This window comes from Falco peregrinus, chromosome 1 (assembly GCF_023634155.1).
Source record: "Falco peregrinus isolate bFalPer1 chromosome 1, bFalPer1.pri, whole genome shotgun sequence".
NCBI lineage: Eukaryota > Metazoa > Chordata > Aves > Falconiformes > Falconidae > Falco > Falco peregrinus.
The window spans coordinates 23,863,515-23,889,663 of record NC_073721.1 but is presented as its reverse complement, the minus strand read 5'-3'; the positions used below and the strand labels follow the sequence as shown (position 1 = coordinate 23,889,663).

The 26,149-nt window shown below is 44.7% G+C and overlaps 1 protein-coding gene across 1 annotated transcript in view; it reads left to right on the top strand.

Annotated features, from left to right (window-relative positions):
- Window positions 1–694: 694 nt before the first annotated feature.
- The window catches only part of ANTXRL (ANTXR like), a 64,534-nt gene continuing 39,079 nt past the window's right edge, over window positions 695–26,149 (top strand). Inside the window, exons 1-9 of the mRNA XM_005242597.3 lie at window positions 695–1,280; window positions 13,806–13,877; window positions 13,998–14,069; window positions 16,213–16,294; window positions 16,398–16,431; window positions 18,391–18,470; window positions 18,582–18,650; window positions 18,849–18,929; window positions 19,033–19,093. Of these exons, the coding sequence (XP_005242654.1) occupies window positions 1,117–1,280; window positions 13,806–13,877; window positions 13,998–14,069; window positions 16,213–16,294; window positions 16,398–16,431; window positions 18,391–18,470; window positions 18,582–18,650; window positions 18,849–18,929; window positions 19,033–19,093 (715 nt within the window). The 5' untranslated portion in view covers window positions 695–1,116. The remainder of the gene's footprint in view (window positions 1,281–13,805; window positions 13,878–13,997; window positions 14,070–16,212; window positions 16,295–16,397; window positions 16,432–18,390; window positions 18,471–18,581; window positions 18,651–18,848; window positions 18,930–19,032; window positions 19,094–26,149) is intronic.

The following is a 26,149-nucleotide window of genomic DNA, read 5'->3' as shown; positions in this document are numbered from 1 at the left end:
GCTAGGTTAGCTCTTTAGGGCAGTGCTTTGTAACCTGTGTGTATCGGGCTGGGAGCGGTTAAGCTACTGTGCAAAGCCCCCATTAAGAGATTTCGTTTCGTCATTACTCATTGCCTGCAGGATGTGTGCGGACTCCAGGTGTAAAATAAGGGGGGGGGGGGGGGGGGGGTACCTCGGAGGAGAAACAATTCGCTGTGGCCTGAGAGGGTTGTGCAGACCTGCCCTTACCCCCGCCCCCAGGCAATAACGTTTTTAATTGCGCTCATCTCCTGCAATTAAAAGTGCCCTCTGCCCTCATTCTCCCACCTCCGGTCTGTTACAGGTTTTCGGAACGACGCCCAGCTCCTACAGCGGCTTACTCCCCCCTCGGCGGCTCACGCCCCTCGGCCCCCGCCGCCTCAGGACTCCTGCCAGCCCCGGACCCCTGGCACCCCTCCAGGCTGCGGCCGAGCGGGCCGTGCGGAGATGCCCCGGGGCGCTGCGCGCCGTCCCCGCCGCCGGCGGAGCCCCCGTCCCCGCTGCCCAGCCCCGAGGGCAGGCGGCGCGGAGCAGCGCCCGCGGGGGATGAGGGGGGCTGCGCTGCCCGCTGCGGCTGCCGGGCGCCCCGGGGCAGCCCGCGGGGGGGGTGGGGCACACACACCCGCCCTGTGCCCGCGGCGGGCGGTGGCGCTGGGGCGCAGCGGTCCCCAACCTCGGTCCCCCGCTCGCGGCAGCCTGTCCCACCTCGCTATCCCGGAACAGGAAAGTCCCGGTTCAGCTTGCCCCCATAAGATCCTGTCTCCCTCCCCCCGCTCCCCTTCCTGCCGCTGGCCCTTGCGAGAGGAGCCGCCGCTGTCGGTGCGGGACGGGGCTGAGCCGCTCGGGGCAGCGCCCAGGCGGCGGGGCATGGGGACGGGGCTCCGGGGGGAGTGCAGCCGGGCGCAACCCCCAGCCCTGAGCCAGCAGCCCAGTGCCCGGCGGGCAGGGCTGCCTTGAGCCCGCAGGGTTAAGCTCAGATCCTGAAGTTGGTGGGTTTTTTCCTCCCGCCCCCCCCCCCCCCGCGCGTTCTTTCGAAAAGCCCGTAAGGTCTGCAGCGAGAAAGACTGGGGGAGGAGGAAGAATTAAGGAAGGGAAAAGATGGCGAGTTGCAGGAGCAACGTGGAGAAAGCAGCGTTTTTGTGCTGCTTCTTGGTGGCGATGTGGAGCCTGACCTCCTGCGCCCGGCCGGAGGAGGAGGAAGAAGGGCAAGAAGAGCAGCGCTCCTGTCACGGTGCCTTTGATCTCTACTTCGTCCTGGATAAGTAAGTGACAGTCGCATTTAAAAACGCTTATTCACCCTTCAGTGCCTCCTTACAGCAGCAGGGACGTTGTTTCCGCCGTCTCCCCGGGTGCCTTCCGCCACTTTCCCTGTGCCAAACATGATGTGTGGGGCAGGGTCCTTATTTTTGCTCCTCAAAACTTGCACGTTTCCCTAGAGAAGCGTTTAGGGGAGCACTGTGCTTTATCCTGGGTTAACTGCAGATGCAAACCCTGGAAATCAGGTCACCTTCAGGTTGTAGCGCATGGTGTATGGGCTGTGAACATTGCATTTGAGGGGGTGTTGGTCAGCGACCCCCACGCTCATGGAGTTTGTTGTCAAGGCTTGGGCTGAGCGCTGACATGTCACCTGTGGGATTTAGCAGTGCCAGGGATGTGCAGAGCTACCTGAAGTTGAGACTAGACAGCTTGCATGCAGTGGCTGTTTTTTTACAGACTCACTGTAAGGTTTATGAAACTTGTTTCTGCTCAGCTACTTTGGAATTGTCTACCTGTGTTTGTGTTACATCTATTAAAATAGGTTGATACGTTTCTTTAATACTGTGTTAGCTCAGTTTAGGTCTGACCAGAGGATATGGTTAAGCTCCCACTTAAAGGTGTGTTGTAGCAAGCAGTAGCAAAGTGAGTGGTAAACTGGTGCACCCATAGGTGCCTTTCAGAAGGCGCAGATTTCTGTTTATTCTGGTGTACTGCTCTGGCTTGACAGCCAAGGGTTAAACTCGGGGAGTATATTGTTAGTCTCCCACATATACTCAGTGTGATGTATCTAATACATCCTAGGTTACATATGCGACATGGTATTATGAAAGTCTGAGGCCTTTTCTTCATGAGTATTGCCCACGAGCCTGGTATGAAGTCTGCATTGTGCTGTTTCCCTGTTGGGAGAACTGTTCAGTCCATCAGGCCTTCTGCACAGCCTGCGTGAGGCAAAAAGCCACCATCACTCAGGAGCCAATATATTCCTATATTCAAGAAGAAGAAAAAAGTATCATTAGGTAGTGATTCTGTTTTTGGAGCAAAAGGCTCTGAAGACCAAAGGCATTCTGCCTTTCTAATAGATGCACTAACATGTGTGATGTGATCATTGTTTTGTTTCCTTTCACTAAGAGCTTGTTCCTGAAATAACCTTTGTGTCTACAAAGAGCTCTGTGGGGGGCTAGTGTTAGTTCTCAAAGTCATTCTCACCAGGCTTTCAAGAAGTGACTGGTACTGTTGTTATGCTTGCTTCTCATATTGAATTCCTTGTGACAACAACTGTTGGTGATTGCAATAGGGTTTTCTCTGTGACGTGACATCATTTACAAGGTATTGCTTACCCCTAGTAATCACCATGCTGCACTCCTATGCTCCTTTTCACCTGTAGATCAGAAAGCACTTTACTGGGGTGATCGTTATCACTCATGTTATATTTGGGGAAATCAAGGCAGAGAAGGGAGAGATTTGCTCGGTTACTGATATGTCAAGCAATAGGAAGGTGATTGTGTAAGCAAGTAGTTCTTCAGTATCGTGGACATGAAATCATATGTTTTCTTCTAGCATGCTGCAGGTCTTCTGCCGTGGCTCAGGTGCTATCCACTCAGTACAGTGGTCCACTGCAGAAGTGGTGGAAGTAAAAGTCCGGCACTTTGGTTCCAGTGGGAAAATTCGCTTTGGCTTCAACTGCAAATTGAGTCTTTGTAACCTTCAAGAGTTACACCAAAGAGATCCTTTTTGGTAAAATGCTTTAGTAAATTCACTTGGGCCCCCAGGTGGTTTTAGAATCCATCCCTGCTTCTACGAAGTTTTTCATTACAGAAAAGAAATATTCATTACAATCCATATGGGTAATATTAGTGCCAGATCTTTGGAGCCATAGGTCCCATGCTGGCTGAGGGTGTATTTAGTCCCAGCTGTATTCTGTGACATCTGGCACAACACAAGGACCTTTATGGAGGCAGGGAGGATTGACTGAATGGATAGTCTGGATCTTGGGACAGTTCACCAGGAAGAAACTAGATAATCCATTAGTGTTGAGAAGGGTCAGGGTTCTTCTGGTAGGGAAAAGGCAGGAAGCCAGTCAGAAGGCTGGTCGAATCTGAAAATGCAATGGACGGAGGGGTTTTTTATTTTTCTTTTTTTGTTTAGAATTGGTTCTATGCTGATATGTATCTGTGAAGAATTCTGGCTGTCATTTCTAATGGGAGAATTCCCAGAAAAATCCAGCCCTATATACCACAGAGTGTCCCCACATGGCCTGGGGATTGCCTCCCTTCGTTGGTGCCTTGCCCGTCTGAAGTTAGATACATTCAGTTTTAATTAGCTGTCAAAGAAGGGGATTGAAGCATTTGCTCTGTGAAAACTCCAGGCTTTAATCCTGTGACCCTGTAGCACATTCTATAGCTGAACGACAGCCCCTGTTCACCAGCATGGGTGAACAAAAATGACTTTAAATCTGCTTTGCTTTGCTTCCCCATAGAAAGATGTAATATCAGATCAATAGGAGGCAAACTGGAAGAAGACGACAAACCTTTCTCCTTATGCATGTAAGCACCATGTTACTGCAATGACTTTATTGGGACATGATTTTTCCTTTTCGTTCTGCCAGGCCAAGTCTGTGGGGATTTAATCCTGCAGGCAACAACCATCAGATGGAAAAGATCATCTGCTGGTGAAGTTATTGGTATAATATATATGCTGCCAATTAGAAAAAGCAGCTTGCTGATTTCTTACGGTTTTTCTCTGCCTGAAGTTGATTGCAGCTCTTTATGTTAACTCCATGGGATAGGCAAGATCAGAGCAGTGGAACTAAGCCTCAGATGCCCAAGAAGCTGATGTGATGAAAGGGAAAACCAACATGTGTGGGAGGAAGACCTGCCACCGTCTTCCTTAGGATTGTCTGACTGCCAGAGCCTTGGGACGTTAGGAGTGCCTTGTCTCTGGGGATGCTTAAACGAGCAAGTCTCTTGAAGCTAGGAGTGGACATCTGCTGGCTGCAGTGGCAGCTGCCTAGAGTCTGCAAGCTTGTGCTGTCTGTATGTCATACGTTACAAGTTATGGAGGCTTGAGCTTATTTGGACATGTAATGGAAGACTTTAAGGTATCATACTGAAGCAGCAGAATTTTTTCTGTTTGCAGCTAAGTCACTCCCTCTGCATGAGGTAAGGCAGTTGGCATACCCGTCTCTTCTGTGGCGTGTGGTAAAATAAAGTCATGCGTGGTATCAAAGGTCTCATATTTGCCTTTAAACAAGCATAGCTCTTGAGCCCAACGTAACTGATAGCTGTGTAGTTCTCAGTTGGTTTGGTTGTCCAGGTGCAGGAAGAACTGGTCTCAATCCCATCCCTAACTGCTGAGGACCGGTCCTCTTAGGGATTTGATTGCTTAACGACCAGGTCTTGTAGTGACATCCTTGTGCTTGAGTATGTAAATAACTCCCTTTCATCCCTGCATTGCCGTTAACATCCAGCTGTTGTTTGCAATCATATTGAAATGCACTTGCATAGTGGAAAGGATGTCTGACCTCTAGTGTTTTCTAATTATAACAGTGCCTGGTAGCATCATTATGATTGTTTATTAGTGCAACAAATAGAAACCTTTTTAAAGTAAGGACGTATAACTGCCATAAATATCTGCTGCCGGCGATGCTTGACATGACAGATCTGAGCTGCAGAGCTGTCTGTATTTTATATTTACCAAATATGAATAAATTTCTTTGATTACTTTTTGACTGTAAGACAGGATGGAAAATGGGGGTGGGGTGGGGTGGAGGCAGAATGTGAAGTAGACAAAAGTATCTTCTCATTTTTCCTGCTGGGATGTTTGCTAAGAAATTGTTTGGATTTTGAGGAAAAATGGGCGGCACAGCCTTGGGAAAATGTTTTCTTTTTCCATAGCACAGACCATGGCATTACAAATGGCTTGAGTAAAGCCCTGGCTGGTTTTCTTCCAGAGCAGTGGTTGTAACTCTCTTTCTGGGGAGAAGCTGGTCTAACTACCCTTTTTCCACTCCTCAGCTTCTCCCTGATTTTCTGGGGAGTCCCTCTGCATGGTACTCTTGTCTCTTGAGCCCACAACCATACTGTCTTTCACATCAGTTTTGCTTTGTCTCCTGTGCTCCCAAGAACATCCCTGTCAACGGCAGCTTTGGTAATTACACCAGTACAACGTGGCCAGCCTCTCACTTGGTAAGTCTCACTCCAGAGGTGTCGCTGCTAGGGAGCTGGTGGGGAAGAGCACAACCTCTGATTAGATGGGAAATTAGCTACCCTGCCCCATGCCCTTCCTGGCTTGGGGTTTTGGGTGTGTGCCTCCCTTTGCAATGTCCCCTTGTAAAGCTAGTTTTGTGGGGGAGGGAGGTGTTGGGAGGGAAACGGGTTGATATTTCCTAATTCACCTCAGGCAAGCCAAAAAGCCATCAGAACATTTCGGGGGTTACTGTTCTAGGCCAGGTCAACTTTTACAATTTTTAAGGCAGCTATAGTGAATTGCTGCTTTTGCATACTATGCTTTTTCACACTATGCTATATTTTAAAGCAAACAGGGTTTGGTAAACACATTTTCTGCTCCCCTCCCTGGACGATTTCCTTGCCAATGATTTGAACGCATTTAGCACTCGTGAATTACAAGGACTAGTGAGAGGAAGTATTTTTGGCCCTGGGCTCTCACTGCAGCCCTCTGCCTCTCTTCCTGCGCCCACATGGTCCCAGCCCGAGCACATTAGGACAGAACTGGACCTGTGGGAGCTTCTCTGTCCTTGCTGTCTCTGTCTGATGTTGTTCTGGTTTTATGTAGTGTGTGAGGAGGGGAAGGGTGTGACTAACGTTATCGTGGTTGGAAATCAGACTGCTGGCAAGGATGGGTGCCTGAACACATGTTCTAACATGTCACCCAGCTTAATTGCATTTGAAAATCTTACAATGACTTGTTTAAACCACTGCTGAACTCTCTTTTCTGTAAGCAAGGATATCTACTTACTGCAGCCCAACTTCAGTTCATTGAAAAATGTAGGACCTGATGCAGGCCAGCTGCCTATTGAGATTGAGGAGAGTTCTCACTGAACAAAAGTACCAGCTTTGTTCCTTAAATGGCATTGATTACTATGCATGTATATTTAAAAATTGTGGCTGTGTCTGTCTTCCTCCTCTGCTGACTTTCCTGCTTCCCCTTTATAATGTAGCCACATCATCTACATGACACCTCTCACACTCTCAAACTCTACGCATAAGCAATATTCTTTATTGTCCAAACATAATCTGTTGGTATTTTGCCTCTGCATCTTTCTTTGTTGTGGTTATATTGCAGCCAGTGCTGTGATTTTCTTACTGTCAGGTATAATTGCTTGGAATGCTCCAAAGCAAATTTTTATTCAGCTTCAGACATACCTATGTTATTGGAACCAGGTTTTATTTGTTTGTATTTTGTCTGATATTATTCTGCCAGCTTTGCCTTTTGGCAGGAAAAATGTTCAGGAAAACCAGTTCTCTTCCCTTCTGCCCCAAGAAAAAAATTCTTTATAAAACACAAGGCAAAGCTAATGGGTAGTGGTTATTTGACATAAAATGTGTACAGTTAATGGGAAGAAAAAGCCATGGCAGCTTGTCATTTGCAGTCTACTTATGCATGTAACTAAATCTGATTTATTTGGGACTTGGGCCAAGGAAGTAAACCGTAAGATTCCTACTTATCTAGGGTTTTTGTTCGTGTGTGCTTGAGTTTGAGAATTTCTTTACTTTTGTCTGAGCTTGCAGGCCAAAGGCTGGTGTGAATCATGAGTTTGCACGAGGTATAGGACTGAACCTTTTCGTCTAAAATGTGGAGAGGATGAATTGACCCCTGTCGGTTATTCACAGCTCAAGAGTTGTATCTTCCTGCTCCTGCCTATAATTTGCACCTTGTTATGAGTGTTGCAGAGTGGCTGGGACTGAGTGCCCTGCTTTGCTCTTCATGTTGTGCTGAAAAAGACTGGGATGCCGAGAGTGGGTCTTCCAGCCCTGTTGCTGCTCAGAGCAGCTCTGGAGTTTTACAGGAATATCCAAAGTGGTTGGATGCAGGGTGAGAAAGGCTTCTGAATTTCTGTTGGCTGCGGGTGTAGCAAGACCTATAGCACCAGGTGGACAGGACTTGTGGATTAGACTGCTTACTGCAGGAGCAAAAGGCAATATTTTGAGATTAATTAATAATGACTTAGAGAAGTCTGTAATGTCATTGCAGACTTTGTCAGTAGTTTTATAGGAGAAAAGCTGTCTCTAAAATTAATGGGTTTGGTCATGGAGCCTTTTGGTTTCACGTACTTTGGGTCCTGTGCTTGGGTGCTGGTCTAGGACTAGAATCCATTTTCCAGTCACTTCTCTGCATCTTCCCCTGCCCGTTCCAGCCCTTGTCTTGTCCATTAAAGTTGCAAGTATTCTGAAGCAAAGGCTGTCTCAGAATGGTTGTCTCCGCCAGTGTTTCTAGTGCCTCTGGAGGAGATAATATAAACTAGTTCTTTGCTTGGATGAATCGCCCAGTCAAGGTCCCTTCCATGCTTGCAAGAAGCATTGTTTGGGAGGGGAGGATTCTTGTCACTTTGAATGCTCTGCTGGCGCAGAAGGGAGCAGAGGCATGGATGAACACGCACATGTGCGCGTCTGAAACCACAACAAACTAGATGCCCCAGGGTTTACTTTTATTGCAGAGCTGTTATTAACCATGTGCAAGAATTCTGTTGTCTACAACATGGTTGCGGCTGCAAAGAGCCCTCCAAATAACAGCAAAGTGCTGCTTCTCTGAGCAGCATCTTGTATACAGGGCCACCATTAGCTCCAGGGGACAGAGACTTGCAGGGACCTGCAAACTGAGAGGGTGTTGTACTCCCCTGATACCATGCTCAGACTGAACCCAGCCTCAGTAATAGGGGTCTATTTCTTGCTCCAGTATCTCTGGAATTGCTGCCTTCAGTGAATCTGTAACAGAGGCAAATGTGCGTGGGTGGTACAACAGGACAAGGAGCAGCTCTGTACCTTCAAGGGGTTTTACTGTCTCACTTTAAGCAGGGAGAAAAGGCTTTGGGTCCTGTTGCCTTCTCTCTGCGTACATGTGGTAATAAAAATATTTGCTGTTTGGGTAGTGCTGGGGTTTTAACTTTCACTGCTAAGCTGCCAGTCTGATGTGTGTTGCACTAGGTCGATCTGTGTCAGCTCCTGGCAGCTTGGCACAGCTGACCCTCCTGGGTTGTGCCTGCTGCAGTAACTGAGCCGAGAGCAGCACCCGTATGCCAGAGTTGTGCTGCTGGATTTCTCTGGGCTCCAGCTTCTACTGCCTCTGGGAGCCCATTAGGAAAGAAGAGGAGATTTCCAGCTCATCTTGCACTTTGTCTTCACAAACAGCAGTGAAATACCTCGGATCGGGGTAGCATTGTGTTTTAACCCCAGCTGGCAACTAAGTACCACCAGCCACTCACTCACTACCCCCTCTGCCCTGTGGTGGGATGGGGAGGAGGAAAAACATGAAAATCAGGGGTTGAGATAAGAACAATTTAGTAATTGAATTTAAATGAACTATAATAATAATGGTAATGAAAAGGAGAGAGAGGCAAAGAGGAATAAAATCCAAAAGGAGAAGGAAGAAGTAGTGATGCAAATACAACTGCTCACAACCCACTGACTGATGCCCGGCCAGCCCCTGAGCTGCGATCACACCCCCCCCCCATTTATGTTAAGTGTGATGTCCCATGGTATGGAATATCCCTTTGGGCAGTTCAGGCCAGCTGTCCTGGCTGTGTCCCCTCCCCATTTCCCGTGCCCCTCCAGCCTTCTCGCTGGCAGGGCCTGAGAAACTGAGAAGTCCTTCACTTAGTATGAAACATTACCTATCAAGAACCAAACCCATCAGCGTGTTATCAACATTATTCTCCTGCTAAACCCAAAACACAGTACTGCACCAGCTACTAGGAAGCAAATTAACTCTATCCTGGCTAAAGGCACAACAAGTAGGCATGAGACTGACATGCTTACTGTTTTCATACTGACATAGAGCTCTGCTAAGTTAGGAGGAGTCACTCCAAAGCAAGCAGGAGCAGAACCAAGCCTTGCAATCGCATCACTTCCTTTCACGACCAGAAATACTCACTGACCTCCTCTTTTCTCCTCCCATCAAGCAGTAGCAATGTGAAATTCAGGAAAACAGCAGCAGTAGGAGCTGCAGCAGCAGCAGCTGCTCCTCTGAGTGAGTGCCGATGAGGGAGAACATTCCTTCCTGTGTTGTGGTTTGCTGACTCTTCTCTTTGTCCCATGTGTAAAGGGAGCGCAGCTCACAGACCAGGGAATAGCTGCTTTGGGTATTTTTCCACTTCTCTTGGGCCTAATTCTGATCCTAATTGCATAGGCATGAACGTGGGGAAATTCTGCTACTCCTCTGGATGCGCTCCAGGTTCACCCCAGTGGAACCGGCAGCAGAAGGAGACCCTGAAATACTTTCTGTGGTGCTCTGGCAGCCCGCAGCAGCTGTGTATTGCTTTGCATTTTCCTTCACCATGAGAATTAGGTAATCTCCGGGGGCTGAAACCTCACCGTGAAAGGTGCATGAACAGCTTGTGGCTGTGGGTCACTATCCGCAGAGGTCTTTAGCTTGTGGGCTTGGTACTTCGTGGGGAACATCAGGCTTGCTGGGCTTCTTCAGCAGGGAGAGAGAGGTGCCCAGGGCTTGGCTGGGTGGCAGTGGCCATTTGATTGATGTGAGGAGTTGGACCAGGTAGCTGATGGCTGAAAGCAGGGAATCTCTAAGGTGTGAGCCAGCAAGATGCGTCTGGCTGTAACATAGTCTTCCTCTGCAGACAGGCACAGCACTGGCTTGGTGGATCTACTGGTACAAACCTGCACAGCAGGATACATAGGGTTCACTGGCTGCATCTCTTCCCCGAGGCTTCTCCTACTTGTTGGTGAGGGTGAATGAGCGAGTTGCATGCCCAGTGCTTCTTCTGCACAGCACTGATCTTTTCCATGCTCTATTTATTCATTCCTCATTGTTCAGAAGTCTTCACAGTTCCTCTGAAATCTTACAGGAGTGTATCGTTTTGTGGCCAGACAGGCCAGGCAAGGAGTCTATCTGTGGTTGTCTACTGACAGCACTTTGGGACAACACGGAGCTCTGTCTAAGGCTCCTGTCAGCTCAGGTACACCGATTAGCAGGAGTTTGGTTTTAGTTACTGTAAGGTGCTAAGGGAAACAACAAAAGCACCAAAACTGCTGTAAAAATCATGCTGTGTGGACATCCAAGAATGATGTGTGGTGTAGAGCATCACTGAAAGACCCCAGGCTTTCTCTGGGTTCTGTAACTGTGGGGTTAAAAATTAATATGGCTTTCAAGCATTGGCCATGGTCAGAAAGGAGCTTAGAGCCTCCCACTTGCCATGCGAAACCAAGGCAAGAACCTCTTAGTCTGATCCAGCCATTAATGGCAGCAAGTTAGTTCATGCTGTCAGTGGTTCTGCAGTGTGAAAAGATCGATCCCAAAGGCAGTGAAATGCTTCTGTATTTTCAGTAGTGGTGGGCAGCTTCTCTTTCAGTGTTGGGAGTAATATTTCACAGCCTTTAGCAACTTGGCACATAGTTTAGCAAACATTTTTATTGTTGTAATTTTTTGTTTAATCTGCCATTAAAACTGCCATTGCTGGTGGTGTGGGGTCAGGCCTCTGGGGCAACAGATGAAACTATCAGGACAAACTCCAGAAGCCTCTAAAACGTACCTACCTACATACGTACATTCATATATATATATATATCAAACAGCAAATAAAAATATTTTACAAACAGGGATTTTTAGAGGTAAACTTGGGTGGGAGGGAGGGGAAATCAGGTTCTTCTATAGCCCAGGCCACCCCTACGGGTTTGCATGAGGGGCTTGACATGACTGGCATTGGTGGCATTTGGGCGTCATTTGCAGTGGGAAATGACACACCTGGGCTTGGAGGAGTGTGGTGGGGGAAGTGATTAAGTGCTGACCACTGGTACTCTTTAAATGGGATTTTGAAACAGTAATATTTTCTTGCTAGTATTTCTGTCTGGCTTTGACACTTCTTGGCTGATATATCAGGACACTTTAACACTCCTCAGCTGATAAGCGACATGTGGGTGCAGAACTCCTGTTAGGGAAGAAGGACACCCACTGCCATGCTGAAGTACCTCTGCTCAGTGGGGTTGTAGCTCGGTGGTGTAGAGCCAGGCACTCTGAGAACGCAGTATGCTTCCTGTGAGGATTAGCTGATGACACAGAGAGACCTCCCTAGTTTTTCAGAGGTGAGCATCTATAGATGCCTACAACCAATTCCTAGTGTCACTGGCAGTAGCCGTTCCAAGAAGGGGTGTCTCATTGTAGTCAGAGTGTGTGGAAGTGCACAGTATTAAGTAAGGTTATCTGTGCATTTTCACTTGAAAAGTCTTCATGTTTTTCAGCCATTAGTGGCTTATGATTTTCTTGAATTTTCGGTGTCTAAAAGGAAGGGTGGGGGGGTAATTAAGAAGGTACTGGAGAGGATGGTTTGTTACTGTTATAAAGAAAATTCACTGCTGCTTTCTTTTCTGGATTGCATCAGTGCCTCTGCAGCTGGCAACAGAAATGTGATGCTGCATCCAGCATAGGTCGGTCTTTGCCAAGTAAGAAACTGTGGCTATTTGGTGTAGGGAAGTGGCTCCGCTGGAAGTTGCAGGAATTGGATTTAAGTGGGATGGCAAGCTCAGAATGAAACTGAAAGCATCAACTCTGGCAAGGGGGGGAAGAATTAAATAAAAATAATATTGGGAACTGTAAATGCATAGATTTGAGGAAAATCTCTTTGAGTTCATCATGTTTGGAGATTTAGTCTGGGACTTCCAGAAAAATCCTGGAGAATACAGGTGTTGAGCTGCCTCAGATTCCTTTTGGAAAAGCAGTTGTTAAAGTACATACTTTGCATCAGTATGAATTATTTTTTAATTACGAGAAAAGGGCTTATTTGCTAATAGTGCCAGCACCTTTCATTGGTTGCTGTTCATGAATATGTAAGTGTATTGTTGCGCAGCACATATAAATCAGAGACTGCAGAGGTTCTAGAGCCTTGGTTTGAGCAGCCCCCAGTGTGTTTTTGCCCTCCCTCAGTGCCTGGCAATTTCTGCATTCTTTGATCACCAGGTTTTTCTGCAAATGAATCGCCATTTCTCCAGAAGAGCAGCGTGAAAGCACAGGGTTACATGAGCAAGCTTATTCTAGCTTATTTACTTCAGGGGTCTCCTTTTGGTTCTTGTTCCTTTATCTTTGCTCTTCTCCTCCACTCTGCCAGCACTGCTGGCAGGGCAGGCAGTGCCATGTTATATTGCATACATGGGCTTCTGTATGCTGATCTGTACCTGACCTACATGGGCATGAGCAACTGACGTAAGGTTGCTTGGAAAGCCTGTGGTAGAACTGAGAATTGTGATACAGGATCATTTTCTCACTTATTTTTTTTATATATTTACACAGAAAAATGTCTTAGCAGCAGTTAGAAGGAACCTACTGCTTTACTAGTAGTTAAATTTCTGAAATTTTTTAGTTCTCTAAGCCCTTGCAATACTTCTGGATGTGCTGTTGCTTTTTTGGCCCAAGGCGCCCAATATGTGAGTTTGCCTAGCAAGGAAAGCAATTGAACTGTTCTTTCTTAAACACCACAGTCCTACGCAGGGCTTTTAAAGCCATTGATTTCTCATGCTTCGTAGCCTTTTTAATGGCTTGAGAGTGTATGGCATAGATCCATATGGTAGAAACCACCTGTCATTTACAGTTGAGCTGCTGTGTGGAAGGCTCTGAGTCCCACCAGACTGTGGGCGTCCCTGAGGATGTAAGACTAAGCAGAAAAAAGCCAGGGAGTGCCAGTAATGCAGTTTCATACGTGGGAAATGGCAGCATGAATGTCATGAATGTCTAAGTTTGTGCACGTTACCAAGTTGCTCAAGTTTTCACAAGAAATTTGTAACACAACCCGGGAGTGACTTCCAGAATGCTAATCCAGCGAATCAGCTACCAGTACTGCCTTTCCCTGCTGAATTACTTGAAAAGCTTTCTCTTTTGAAACAAACAGTAATTCATGGAAACATTCTCCTACGCATTCTGGGAGGAATAGCTCAGTCAAGACTTTCTGCTTTCTGTGTGGCTGCGAGGGCAAAGCTGTGCTCTAGGAAAGTAATCTGCTAGCAGATGGTTTAGTGAATTCAGAATTAAACTAGAAGAAAATATTTCTATTTTATGTTACAAAAGGAACAAAAGCAGATGGAAGAGTTACCAAATTTATTTCCAAATTGTATGGTAAATAATTTCAGACCTATTTCTACTTCCCTTTGAGTCAGCGGGTTTTGTCATGGATGGTTCCTGTTACAGCTTCCAACACAACCGCTGTAGAAGAGCTGGCTGCCTCATTGTCAGAGACCTTTATGTAATCTTTGTTCCTGACCGCCTTTGGAGTAGCCCAGGCATAAAATTCAGAGTGGAACAAGAAATTTCACTGTGAAATAAGTTTAATATAATCAATTATGTTTTGTACACAGGTCTGGAAGTGTCAGAAATCATTGGACTGAAATTTACTCTTTTGTGGAAAGCCTAGCTGAGAAGTTCATAAGGTAAAGCTTTCAATTGCTATATATAAAATTTATATTTTCATTCACTGCTTCTTAGCAAATGAAAATGTGCTGAAGTAATGTGTGTCTATGACGTGGATCTGTTTTTTTCTTCTGTTTCAGTCCAATGTTGCGAATGTCTTTCATCGTTTTTTCTTCACGAGGCACTACAGTCATGAAACTAACAGAAAACAGGCAAGTACTCCCCACAGCTTTCATCCAGAAATATCCTCCATCCCTCCTCTCAAGAAGCAAATGGCCCCAAAGCCAGAATTTGGAGGTCTGTCTCTGTCTTCAGTGGGGCACCAACTGAAATCCTTTCCACCATTCCCAACTGGAAGAGGGCTTAGAAAGAAGGCCTTTGGGATTCCCATTACCATTATTTTTCCAGCCTTATAAAAGAAAGGCTGCACTGGGCTGCCTGTTCTTTATAGCAGTATTTCGGGGAGAAACTGTTTCCTGTCATGGATTCACATCCCCATACTTGCTGTCCCCAGTTACCCACATAAGGGCAGTTCTTGTGTAAGACTTCTCAGACTCTGAGCTGATGAGCAAAAGACTGTATGAAGTCCTATAGTGCCCTTCGAAGTGACCCAGATCCCTGAGCTTTCCGCCAGCCGTGGGCTGTGCCCGCTGCTGGAGCGCTACCTTGCCAGGCTAGCATATCCCTCTCCTGGGCTGCCTTTGGGCAGCACCTGGCCCGGAGGTCGTTTTCAAAGCCAGGCAACAGTCTTCTTGAGAGAAAGAGAGTCTGACCCTGGAGAAAAATTGTTGTTGCCACCTTCACAACCAAATCCTCTTTTTTAAAATAAAAAAAACCCCAACAAAACCAACAACATCATACAACCCCCACCCCCACCCACCCCAAAAAAAACCCCAAACCCAACCAACCAACCAACCAACCAAAAAAACCCAAGTAATTTTAAATTTAATTTGCCTGATGCACACAAATCCTTTTCTTGAAGGCGTTACTAAGTATTTTCTTTCAGCTTAAAGCCCTTTCTTTTGCTGCTGCTTGTCTGTGTGAGAGGGCCTAGGTAGCACAGTGCACCACGTAAGTAAAGGGGGCTCTGGAGCAAGCTTGGAAGAGCAGCACTCCCTCTGGTTTGTACACCGGGGCCTTGCCCACAGCCAGAAACCTCACCAGGGTCTTGCATTTCTGCTGGCTCCACTGGGTTTTGGCTCAGGTCTCTGCCTTGTACCTTGGCAACAGAGCTCAAACTTGCTCACTTCTCCTGGGTCAGCTTGCTCTTTGCCAGGCAGAAAGTAGCCAGGAACCCTGTGGTGATGTGTTAATTGTGGCATTAGAATGTTCTCTCTCCAAAATTCCTGTTCTGTGTCATCAGGTGTGCCTTTCCAGCTCATTTTGCACTTTGAGAGGGTAAGAATGTGCTTTTGCCCTAAGGACATCGCCAGTCCCGGCTCCTGGTTTTACCTTCATCCCACAGACTCCTGTTTCCTGCGTAACTGGGGTTGTGCTGCCTAAAATACCCAGTTGCAAAATGGAGCTTAGAGAGGCTCTTGCTATCCTTTTTTAGAGAAGGATGGTCCCATGGCATCTGGGGCTGATGCTTGCGCTGCCTACATCTCGTCTGTTGAATATTTGTGCCTTGTTTGTGTTTCATTAATATAACAAATACTTTGCCAAGAATCAGGGTCTTCTAGTGATCAGCGATCAGTTAAATTTCCCTGAGCAATCCTCTTGGTTAACAGGTATTGTGCAGTAAGAAGCTATGCAACAGGGGTCATGGTATAAACGTCCCCCTCTCACCAGGCAGCAATCTGTGACCCAGGAGGGTTGATAAGTCCTTGGTCTAGGGTAGGAAATTCTCATAATTCCCATGCTGTTCTCTTATCTTTTGGCCTCTGTCTTTGTAATGGAAAAGTCCTAATCCCACTGTCCTGATAACTGATAGAATGCAGACTTTTAATTTGTCACACTTTCATGACAGGGTCATAAGCTTTTAAACTCTCATTCCATCTGCAGTTTGTCAGAGTTTAATATCTGGCATTTGCTTTAATTCAATCTTATTCCGACTGATGGTATACTGGAATGAGGAAGCACAGACAGAATTGCACCCTTAAAACATGTTAATCCCAACATTGTATCATGTATCTGGTTTTGTGCTCCCATGGGTGTTTGGCTGAAAACTTGGGGTGTTTGAAAAATCTTGGCGTTACCAGTGTTTTAGCTGATGTGTATGTACTCTTGTGTATGCATACATGTGTATGCAGAATGTGTTGACAGGGTGCTGTGGTACAGGAATATCTCAACAAAAGAAAAAAAGAACTTTTATTAAAATTGTCTCTTTTTTTTTTTTTTTTTAATAATCCAAAGGGAAGCCATAAGACGAGGGCTCGACATTCTTCAGTATGAAGTGCCTGGAGGAGACACGTTCATGCATGAAGGATTTAAAAGGGTACACATCACAGTACCTCCGTTCTTTGATTTATACATACAAACTTTGCTTTGCTGGCTGCCAGTGTACTTAAGAGCTAACAATGTTCTACACTTCGTTGCAGGCAAATGAACAGATCTACCATGAAACCTATGGAGGTATATGTTGTATATCACTTATGTTATATGTCTGCATTGAAAAGACAGATGATAGTTCTTTATATGACCTGCAGTAAACCCGTTGAAAGAAGTGTTGGAGAAGAAACTGGTGTTACACAATCGCTACATTCCATTTTGACTACAGCCCTACTTTTAAATGCATGATTCATGATTTATTAAGACCAGAGGAGACCAGTATGATCACGGATCTGACCCAGTGAAGAATACAGACCAAAACATTACAGCCAGAACTGCCTGTCCTGCGCCCAGGGGACAGGAATACCCAGATTTTCCTGCACCCTTCTGTCCTGTTGCACTTGGCCCTGTCTTCCTTGTGTGCCCAAGTCCTCGTTCCCATTAGTATAGGAATGAATGCAGCCAGCTGAGGTTTTTGCATCAGTGTGAATGATTTGGGATCAGATTCTGAGTTCCTAAAATATAACTTTTCACTAAATTTCAAGACGGAAATGTATTTGTGGTTTTGGTCAGTGCCAAAAGAAGGCCTAATTAGTTAAACTGAACACTTCTTGCCTGGTTTGTGCCTTGTCTATGAGGTTGTTCTCATTTGTGGGCTGATGGTCTCTTTGGAAGGTGGAGAAACGACTCAGTGCCTTTTTAATAAAATGGGCTGTGAGTGTAGAGTCTTCAACAGCAGCTCAGCATGGCTTCTCAGGCACTTCTGCCAGTGAAGTCAGCAGTCCTGAGGAGTCCAGCTGAGAACTATTTTACCTCATTATAACATATGGCTAAGAACTAATCAAGTATTCTGTAAGTTGATTAGGAAGGAAAAAGGAGTAGATGAGATCTGGATTTAGAAGTTAAAGTATCAGCGAAGAAACAAAATGTTCAAAAGAAAACAAAGTAAGATCTCCCATTTTTTAGTCTTTCAAACGCGCTGGGAAAAAATAAAAGAGGAATAAGGGAATCCAAGCAATTCCCTCCCTCCCCACCCCCCAAGTTGCAGGTCATTTTTTTTTTTTAAGATTTATGTCTGTGTCTGACATGACATGGGAAGGCCTGCATGGCATAAGAAACCTGTCAGAACTAATCAGTCTTTAATTTCAGACAGTATGAGGGAAGACACTTGAAATTGTAACAGATTATTTTGAAAAAATAACAATAGTTCCTGGAAAGTAACATGTATGTTTATTACTTTGCTTAGGAACTGGATGCAGAATGGTTGGTTGAGCTGTAGTTTGCATGTTAATTTGGTTTAATTTTGTTAACATGTTGGATTTTTCTAGGTAGTATTGTACTGTGTACCGCATTACATATATAGCTATCCAAAGTCTGTGTGGCCTTTTCACTTAAGGTTAGGTGGGGTATGAAATGTCTTATCACAAGACACGAATTTTCTCCGGTGGACCTGATCTTAAGGTTTTTCCCACACTCAATTCCTGTGAATTTCAGCGACAGCTGTTGCTGGAGAAGTGTAGGACTGAACCTCTTACAGGGGCACATCTTGTGCCATGTTCAGTGGGGCTGCTCTTTCAAAGTCCACTGCAGGGGGAGGTGGGATGGCAGTAAAGCTCCTTTCGCAGAGGTATCTCTTGCTACAACCGCTTGGCAAGGTTTGTGTAGAGGCAAGTTTGTTAAGAGAAGAGAGGAAACTTCCTCTTCTCTGTAGATCCATTTTGCCACTTCTCCATGTGAAAAGGCCAGGTGTAATCTTGGGATGTGCTATATTTTATGCCGAACAGAAAAGTTTGTGCATAGACCTTGTGAGAGCAGCACTCCCTCTTCAGTGGTGCTTGTGACGCGAAGGTGCGCAAGTTTTGGCTTATGCAGCAAGTTTTTATGCTGGTATACCTGCAATAAAGTCCCTACATCAGATGAGAGTCTGGCCTTACAGTTTTGTGATTATTTGTCAGCAAAAAAGGAATGCTTCACTTAAAACTTGCTTTTCATTGCTGAATCATGTGTCATATGTATGCAATCTCTTAACTGTCCTCCATGTAGGAGTTCGGACCGCTAGTGTGATTATTGCTCTGACGGATGGAGAATTGCAAGACGTTCAGTTTTATTATGCAGAACAAGAAGTAAGTCACCTTCACGTTTACCCAAACTAGCTTATGTCAAACCTGTAGGCATTTGCTGCTGGCTCACTGATTATATGGCTTTGCACTTAATGGCAATTATTTTTATTTTAGGCCAACAGAGCCAGAAGCTTTGGAGCTATTGTTTATTGTGTTGGAGTAAAAGATTTCAATGAAACTCAGGTAACTTGCTTGCTTTCTTCTTGTTTTTTCTGTTACACTGCTGCACAAGTAGCAGCGTCAGATAAAAGCATTTATTTAATTACTTGAGACATAAATCATTTCATGTCAGTATGATGTCTTTTAGCAAGTATGAAAGGGCACAGTTTTGTTCACTGTAATTTTGTTTTCCTCATGATTTATGATTGTCTTTCTTTGCAGCTGTCAACAATTGCTGACAGCATCGATCATGTTTTTCCAGTTACGGGAGGCTTTTATGCCCTCAGAGGAACCATTGATTCAGTAAGTTGGGTATTCTGAATCACAGAAGAGGGGCACCCTTTCCTGTATTAATAAAGCATAGATAAAAATTATTACCAAAAATGCCATTATCTAAATCTTCTAGATTCTCAAGAAATCTTGCATTGAGATCCTAGCGGCTGAACCATCGAGTGTTTGTGCAGGAGGTAAGTTGCCACGAGAACAGTGTGATAAGGCAAATGAGTGGCACTGATGAAATGTCAGTACCTACCTAAGGTGGGGAGCTGAAGCCTGTGGGTGTGTTAGCGCATCCCCTCAGGCCATGGCTAAAGCCCTGTGTGTTCCTTCTCAGCTTGAGTAAAAAAAATGTGCCAGTAAACGTGTAGCTGCAGTGACTGAGTACCAGCTTGGAGAGTTGGCTGAGGTAGTGTTCAGGGAACTGGCGTTACCACTTCTTTTTAAATATCCGAGACAAAGAGATGACAAAAGTGATGTAAAGCCAGATGCCAGGGGTGTTTCAAGGTCTAAAAGTGACTTCTCACAAATTTCTGGAAGACTGCATTCCTGGCATCTGCTAGGGCTCATCAGCAGTTAGAACAAGATTTTGCAAAACATTCACAGAAATTTCAGGTTTATTGACCCAGGTGTAATTGACTGCATAGGCCGAGATAGCTGATGTGTTTTTCCAAAGTACTAGCGTTTTACTGTTTTGCAATGAAAGGACAGTTGGTGTATATGGTAAACGTGAAGAATCCCCAGAGGAGCTGTTGATAATTTCATGCCTTTCATGTCTAGTATATTAACATGGATTTGTTCTGGTTTACGTTAGCAATTCACTTGCTGTGTTTTTGTCTGTTTAAGAGGCTATTGCAGCAGAGTAAGAGTGACACCGTAAGTTTGCTGGAAGGTAGAGTTTAAAGCGTGGTTATTTAGATCTGATGTTACTGTCTTGTGTTTGTTTCCCTAGACACTGTAAAAATGAGCACAGAAAAATGAAATAGCAATGATGCATGAAAGCTGACCTTGAAAACAGATAAAAATAGGAAACTCAGCAAAAATAAATATCACAGAGAAGAGAAATTATTCACCCTTCATTTCCACATGTCGATCACAATATGATCTTGCCCTGAGTATTTCAATTTAAGATGAAATATCCTTGTATCTTTTGAACTATTCTTAAATATATAATTGTGAATGAGACATTTGTGATTAAATCTAGTCTATGGAAAAAATAAAAAAGGAATTATTTTGCTTTTAAAAATCTCCTTGTGGAGTTGATCAGAAACAATTTTAAAGCTTTGACATTTCAAAGCTTTTTTTAATTTCATAGTGATAAATTCTTTCTTTTTTTGCTTGTTTATTGTATACCAGGCACATTTTTTTGCAACAGCTTATTGCAAGCTTTCCTGTTCAACAAAAATTGCTTTTAGCTACATGAAAATATGAGTTTCCAATAGGAGGGATTTCAGTAGTATCCTTGTAATTGTCTGGAACAGTGTTTAGAATGTTGAAAGGCTGAATTTGAAACCATTGTTTTGGTTTAAAAGAATATTTTTAATAAGTATTTGAGAAAATAAATTTTCAGGAAAAATTTGCTTTTCTAAAATGGTATATTTTAGCAAAAAGAGTAAACTTTCTTTCTTCAAAGGGAATCAGTCTTATTCCTGATTCATGAGTTCAAACCACTTTATTTTTTGCCAAGCTTATTAAGTAACTAGTTTATCACAGACGTGATTAAAAATACACAAGTGCACTTAAAAATAGTTTGTCCTTCTTAAAAAAAAATATATATATATGTTGCATTACTTGCATCTGTAGAAGTTTTTCATTGTCTTTGTGGTTTTCAAATAAAACCGATGTAAATCGAGCAGAGCAAGTTTCTGTGCATTGCTGCTGATTCAGCAAAATACCAGCACTTGTTTCACTTAAATTCTGAGGTGTGTTCTGTCCACTCTGTTGACAAAGCCATCCAGCAAAGTCTGGCACACAGCAAAGTGGGGTGGTGATCACCAGGGCATGAAAACATGGATCTGGCATGCATGAAGGTTTGTTTATAGCAGCAGGGAGCTTGAAAATAGGAGGAAGCCAAACCTGCAGATCCAAATGGTGCATGCTGTTGTGTTAAATGGTCTTTACAGGCCTGTGGTAGCTTTTAGTATGAATGTAGTCCTGCAAGCCTTAGCTGAAGCGAACTTCTGCAAGAGGTTTTACAACATGAGGCTGCAAATATTTACTCTTGTGCTTGGCTTCATTATCCTGTTTTATTCCGCTTCAGTGTAGCCAGCGGCTCATCTTTATAGCTGTGTGCACCACCATCTCCTGGAAGCAATCTCCTGGGATTGAACAGCTTTTTTCATGGTAGTGTGAATCCAGATCCTGAATCCAGTTCACTGGGCAGGCAGATACGGTTCTACTCTATAAGTACTTTATCTGGACTTTAATGTAAAAAATACTGATGCCTATGAAGTAATCTCAGAATTTTAATGCATTTTAAATGTGGGTAATTACTAATATTGTTTACTGCTAATGTATAAGTGAGATACATACCCGTTGAATCGTGTATGAAAGTTTATATGCATCTGCATTTAGAACTGGCTGAAAATTAGAATGTAGTATTTTCTAGAAATGCAACATTCCTTCCCCTTTTTCGAGGTTAGATTTTTTTTTTAACAAAAAAACCCCATACGTAATTGAAATTTGCATTTCAATTTTTTCATTGAAAATAGTAGACCTTTTGGAAGAGTGCTAGACATTATTACATTCTGCAGCAAAGAAGCTTGCTTGTTTATAGTCTTGAAATGTGTCCCTTTCCATGCTTTTTTGTATGAAACTTATCTGAGTGAGGAGTTGATAATCAGTTTGACTTTTATTTAGCATTATTACTAATTTGTAGAATCTGGTATGAGATCATGAGGGCTTTGTGCTGCTCAGTGGAAGCCAGTTGTGATCAGAGCTTAGAGCAGAGTCTGACCCACTCCTTGTAACTGCTCTTGAACCTCATAATCACTGCTGTGTTGGTGCTGGTGATCTTGGCTTCATTTTTGACTTGCCAGAGGTTTAGTAAAATGCTGGTGAAACTATTTCCATGTGGTGACAGTTCCAGTTGAGACTGTGGCTCTCTGTGACGAAGCAATCTGGCAAGATCTCATCACGTTGTGACAGCTATCTGATGCTTAATGCTTTTTGACCCTGCAAATTCATCGTCGCCAGTGTGGAGCACTGTAGCTGGGTCCTTCCTGTTCCCTCTGATATAAAGTGACCGAGACATGCAGCCTGTAAACAGGCTATCAGTGCAGAATTGGAGGTGCCTCATATCCTGTTTGACAGCATCATTGCTTTGATTATGCTTATGGTACACAGATGTGATTGAAAGGTTTTGTTGTGTGTGGCATCCTACTGGCCACATCAACTACCAGGTGTGGATGCAAGCCGTCAGCTTTTCATCAGAGTCACAGAAGCGAAGCCGACAGCGCAGCCAGCACACACCAGCTTCAACCTACCATCTCGCTGCCAGCACCGCCCGGTTATTTCAGTGCTGACCTTTTTCCCTTCGCTATCTTGTCAAAAACTACAATCTACAATCTGACAGTAACTAAGGAAGAAAAGGACGCAGCCAGAGCCAGGGCGCAAAATTAAATGGAATTAGCCATTTCAACAGACCATCATCCAGAACACATTAATGCTCCAGAGCATCCGAAGGGGTAGGCTTCTTAACGGCAGATACCAAATCCAGTACCAGCTCTTCACATTTCCATGCAAGTCTGGTATTGAACTACATTGTCAGCTTGTGTTGGTGAGCAGGTTCCTGCCCCGTCAGTCACTCACAACTGGCTGTGCAAAGCGGCAGTGACAGTGAAGAAAGGGCAGGAGGGGTAAACCGTATTGACAAGACTAAAATTCTAGATTAGCTTTTACCTTTGATGTTTTGTGTCACTGGCTACATCTTTTTAAAGCCCCTGAAATAGCTATCAATTAAGCCTTTTTGGTTGCTGCCTTTGAAGACCATTAGTTCAGGAGAGGGGGGAAAAATCTACAGGCAATTTTCTTTCAGCAAGCAGCTTTTCTAATATAAAAGTAAGAGAAAAGAATATATTATCACCTTAGCTGGATGTTCAAGTCACACTGGAGTGGGCTGGCTACGAGCAGGCCTGGGGTAATGTGTGGTCCCAGGCAGGTAGCTCTGGTGGGGGGCCTTGCCCCAGGGGCTGGCCATGACTCTTAGCTCTGCTGGCAAAGAAAGGGATGCTTATAAAGAATAAGTCTCAGCATATCAGCTGGGTGAGATGTGGAATGGCTCAAGGCATGAATCAGAGTAACTGCACATTCTTACTGAAGTAAGAAGCAGCTGAATCAGCCCTACGGTACATTTTTGTTTGTTTAAAGTGCCTTCCACCCCCAGTGGGAACCAGGAGGTATCACTCTTCCCTTAAAAAAGAGGTCAAATTCTGATGTTGGCTTTGTGCATTCAGCTCTTGATGTGCTCAGTGAGGTCACAAATTTGATCATCTTTCTTTAGCAAAGTGCCAAAGCACGTGTTTCATTTTAGTATGAATTCCAGTAGATATTTTCTTTTCCCCCTCCCAAAATATCTTCTCCGATTCCCATGTTCCTTGCAGCCTGTGTCAGTTCAGAGAGGGAGCTCTGAGGGAAAGTTAACCATGAAGAAAACAGAGTGTGGGTTTCCAGTGCTTGATCATAACTTGTCTGTGCCCTTATCGAATTCACACAGAGTTGCATTAGACATCAATGTAGTGAGAATGTGTTTTTGGCAAGAACAAGCTGTTTGTACGGAAAAGTTACAGCAGTCCACATCCTCATGCTAGCTTGCCTTGCAGTAACTTGGTAGTGAAAAGCAGGAAGACTAAGCTGAATACATATTTCAGCTGCCTTTGGCCCTCACGTAGTATTATCCAATAAGTCCTTCCTCCAAAGCATACAAATAACATGGCAGTGCATCGTATAAAACATTATCAAAAGTCAGACCTCACATCACTGAAAATCAGGTACTTCTCCCCTCAACCCTATCAACATTGTTTTCCTCTAATTTTAGTATGTTGATCAAAGTATAATTTATAATGCTTATGGACTTGTTCATGGTTTTACTTGCTGCTAATGGAGAACATCTATGTAGTTTTTTCTTATTTTTCTATGTGTAGCTTGAGGATTAATTGGTCCTGTGTTGTGCTGGTGTTCCCCTGGTATCAGGCTGGTCTCACATGCTGCTCAGGGGCTGGTGTAAGTGAGCCCTGTGAAGGATTCGGCTAAAGTAGTAGATTTATATGTGAAAGAGCAACTTCTGTGCTTTCCCTTGCTGCATGCTGTGAGTCTCGGCTGTCAGCTGGCTTCTTGCATGTAGCATCAAGGCAAGTTTCAAAAATGCATTTGAGACAGAACAAATTTGTAACATGTCTCTCCATCTGCCTGCCTGTTTCTCTGTGGTCAGCGTGGTAGCTGTGATGTATTTATTGTCCTAGAGGGAAGTCTCCTGTGCTGCTTCCCCTCCTGGTGCATCTTTGCCTAGCCTAGCAATTCAGATTGGCCCCAAGAGGAAGGAAGACCATGGCCTGGTGTTGGGCTCCACCTGTGCGCAGTATAAGGGAAGGAGGAGCAGCAAACAGTTGTGCTGTTAAGGGCTCCAAGAAGTCTTACCTATATAGGTTACTAAGAAATAATTTTAAAAGCTTGCTATGGAGAAGCTGAGAAAACAAAGTCAGATTTCTTAATACCTTGTTGAGAAAGGAGTGGTTTAGGTCAGGTTGCTTAAAGAATTACCACAAAAGAGTTTGAGCCAAATAGGTTTAATATGAACTTGTGAAAATGTGACTACACAAGATTCGATGGCAAGGTTCACTCTATTACTTACTACATGGAGTAAATGCACAGAGATAAATCAAGTTGAAAGTGAGTCATATCAAAGCTGTAAGAGGGTAAAGGAGATCCTCCTGCTGAGTCACGAGGTTTGGAGTAGACCCCCCCTTCTAAACTCTCACAGAGTTTGGGTGCGGCTGGGTCTATTCCTAGTCTCAGACTTGGACAACGGATTGGATGTAAAGGGAAGAGGCAGAGGGCGGGGGGGGGGGAGAGATTTTATTCACAATTCAAGATTACCTGTAAGATTTTAGCTACAAAGCAATGAGATACTTTTTGTTTTAAATCACAAAAAATAACCTAACTACTTCAAGCTTGCAATGCGTATTATAACAACAGTATACCTGTTAAAAGTTTGCCCCCACGTTCAGTGAAATATATCAAATGCCTTTTGCATTCCTCAGCGGTTGAAGGGTTGAGCCTGGAGGAGCAGGGGTATCAGCCCAGGCCCCATCATCGACTTTCCACGCCGGTCCCCCTGTTGTCACAGACTTGGTGGTTTGTGAGCTCTGAGTGGCGTCCAGCTCAGAGGGGGATGCTGGGCACAGCCTGCTGCGGTCCAGGAGAGCTCAAGGGGTGTCACTTTAGGACGGCTGTTTATGGGGCTGTGAGATGGTTGGCTTTGGTCATCAGCAACCTGGCTGCAACCCGGGTTCGTAATTTTCTCAAGAATTCCAAGAACACTGTTACCATTCCTCTGGGTGTACCACTCAGGCTGCAATCAGGCAGGAGTGTTCCAGGGCTGCCAGTGAAGAAGCGCTTGTCTCCATTCTTCTTCCCTGCTTTGGCCAGTCCATGGGAGTTCCAGCACAGGCAGTGCCATTCTCTGCCCTAGTCGAGTAAGAGTTACTGGTACAGTGAAGGGGGGCTTAACTGCCCAACTCATGACTCAAGGCGCTGAGGCTGAGTGCCTAGCCAGCAGCTCCTGGGGGGGTAGAACAGCCCAGAAAAGTAGGAGAAGTGCACCCCCACATACCTTCTTCTTCCAATTACCTTGCCTTTCTGTTTATTCTAGGTACAGTGACTCCAGCTGCTTTCATGATAGACATAAACTCAGCTGGTACTACCACTATTTGTCTCTATCCCTTCCCTTCTCCACACTTCTATTCCTGGCAGATGCTCAGCTGGGCAGATCGCCTTACTGATCTCTCTGGCAACACACAGGGTCCTTTTTCGGGTGTTTGAGCTAGCTCAGTGCACTGCATCATGATCTGTGGCGCCAGTGGTGGAGGACATGTGCAGCTGGGATGTCACTTCCAACAGCACCCTTCCTAGAATGGCTTTACTTAAACGCAAAACTGCTCTATCAGTAAAAAGACTACTGAAAGTTCACTGAAAAAACTGATGATGCTTCTCCTGCTTGAATGAATAAATCACAGTTGCTTATCATGATA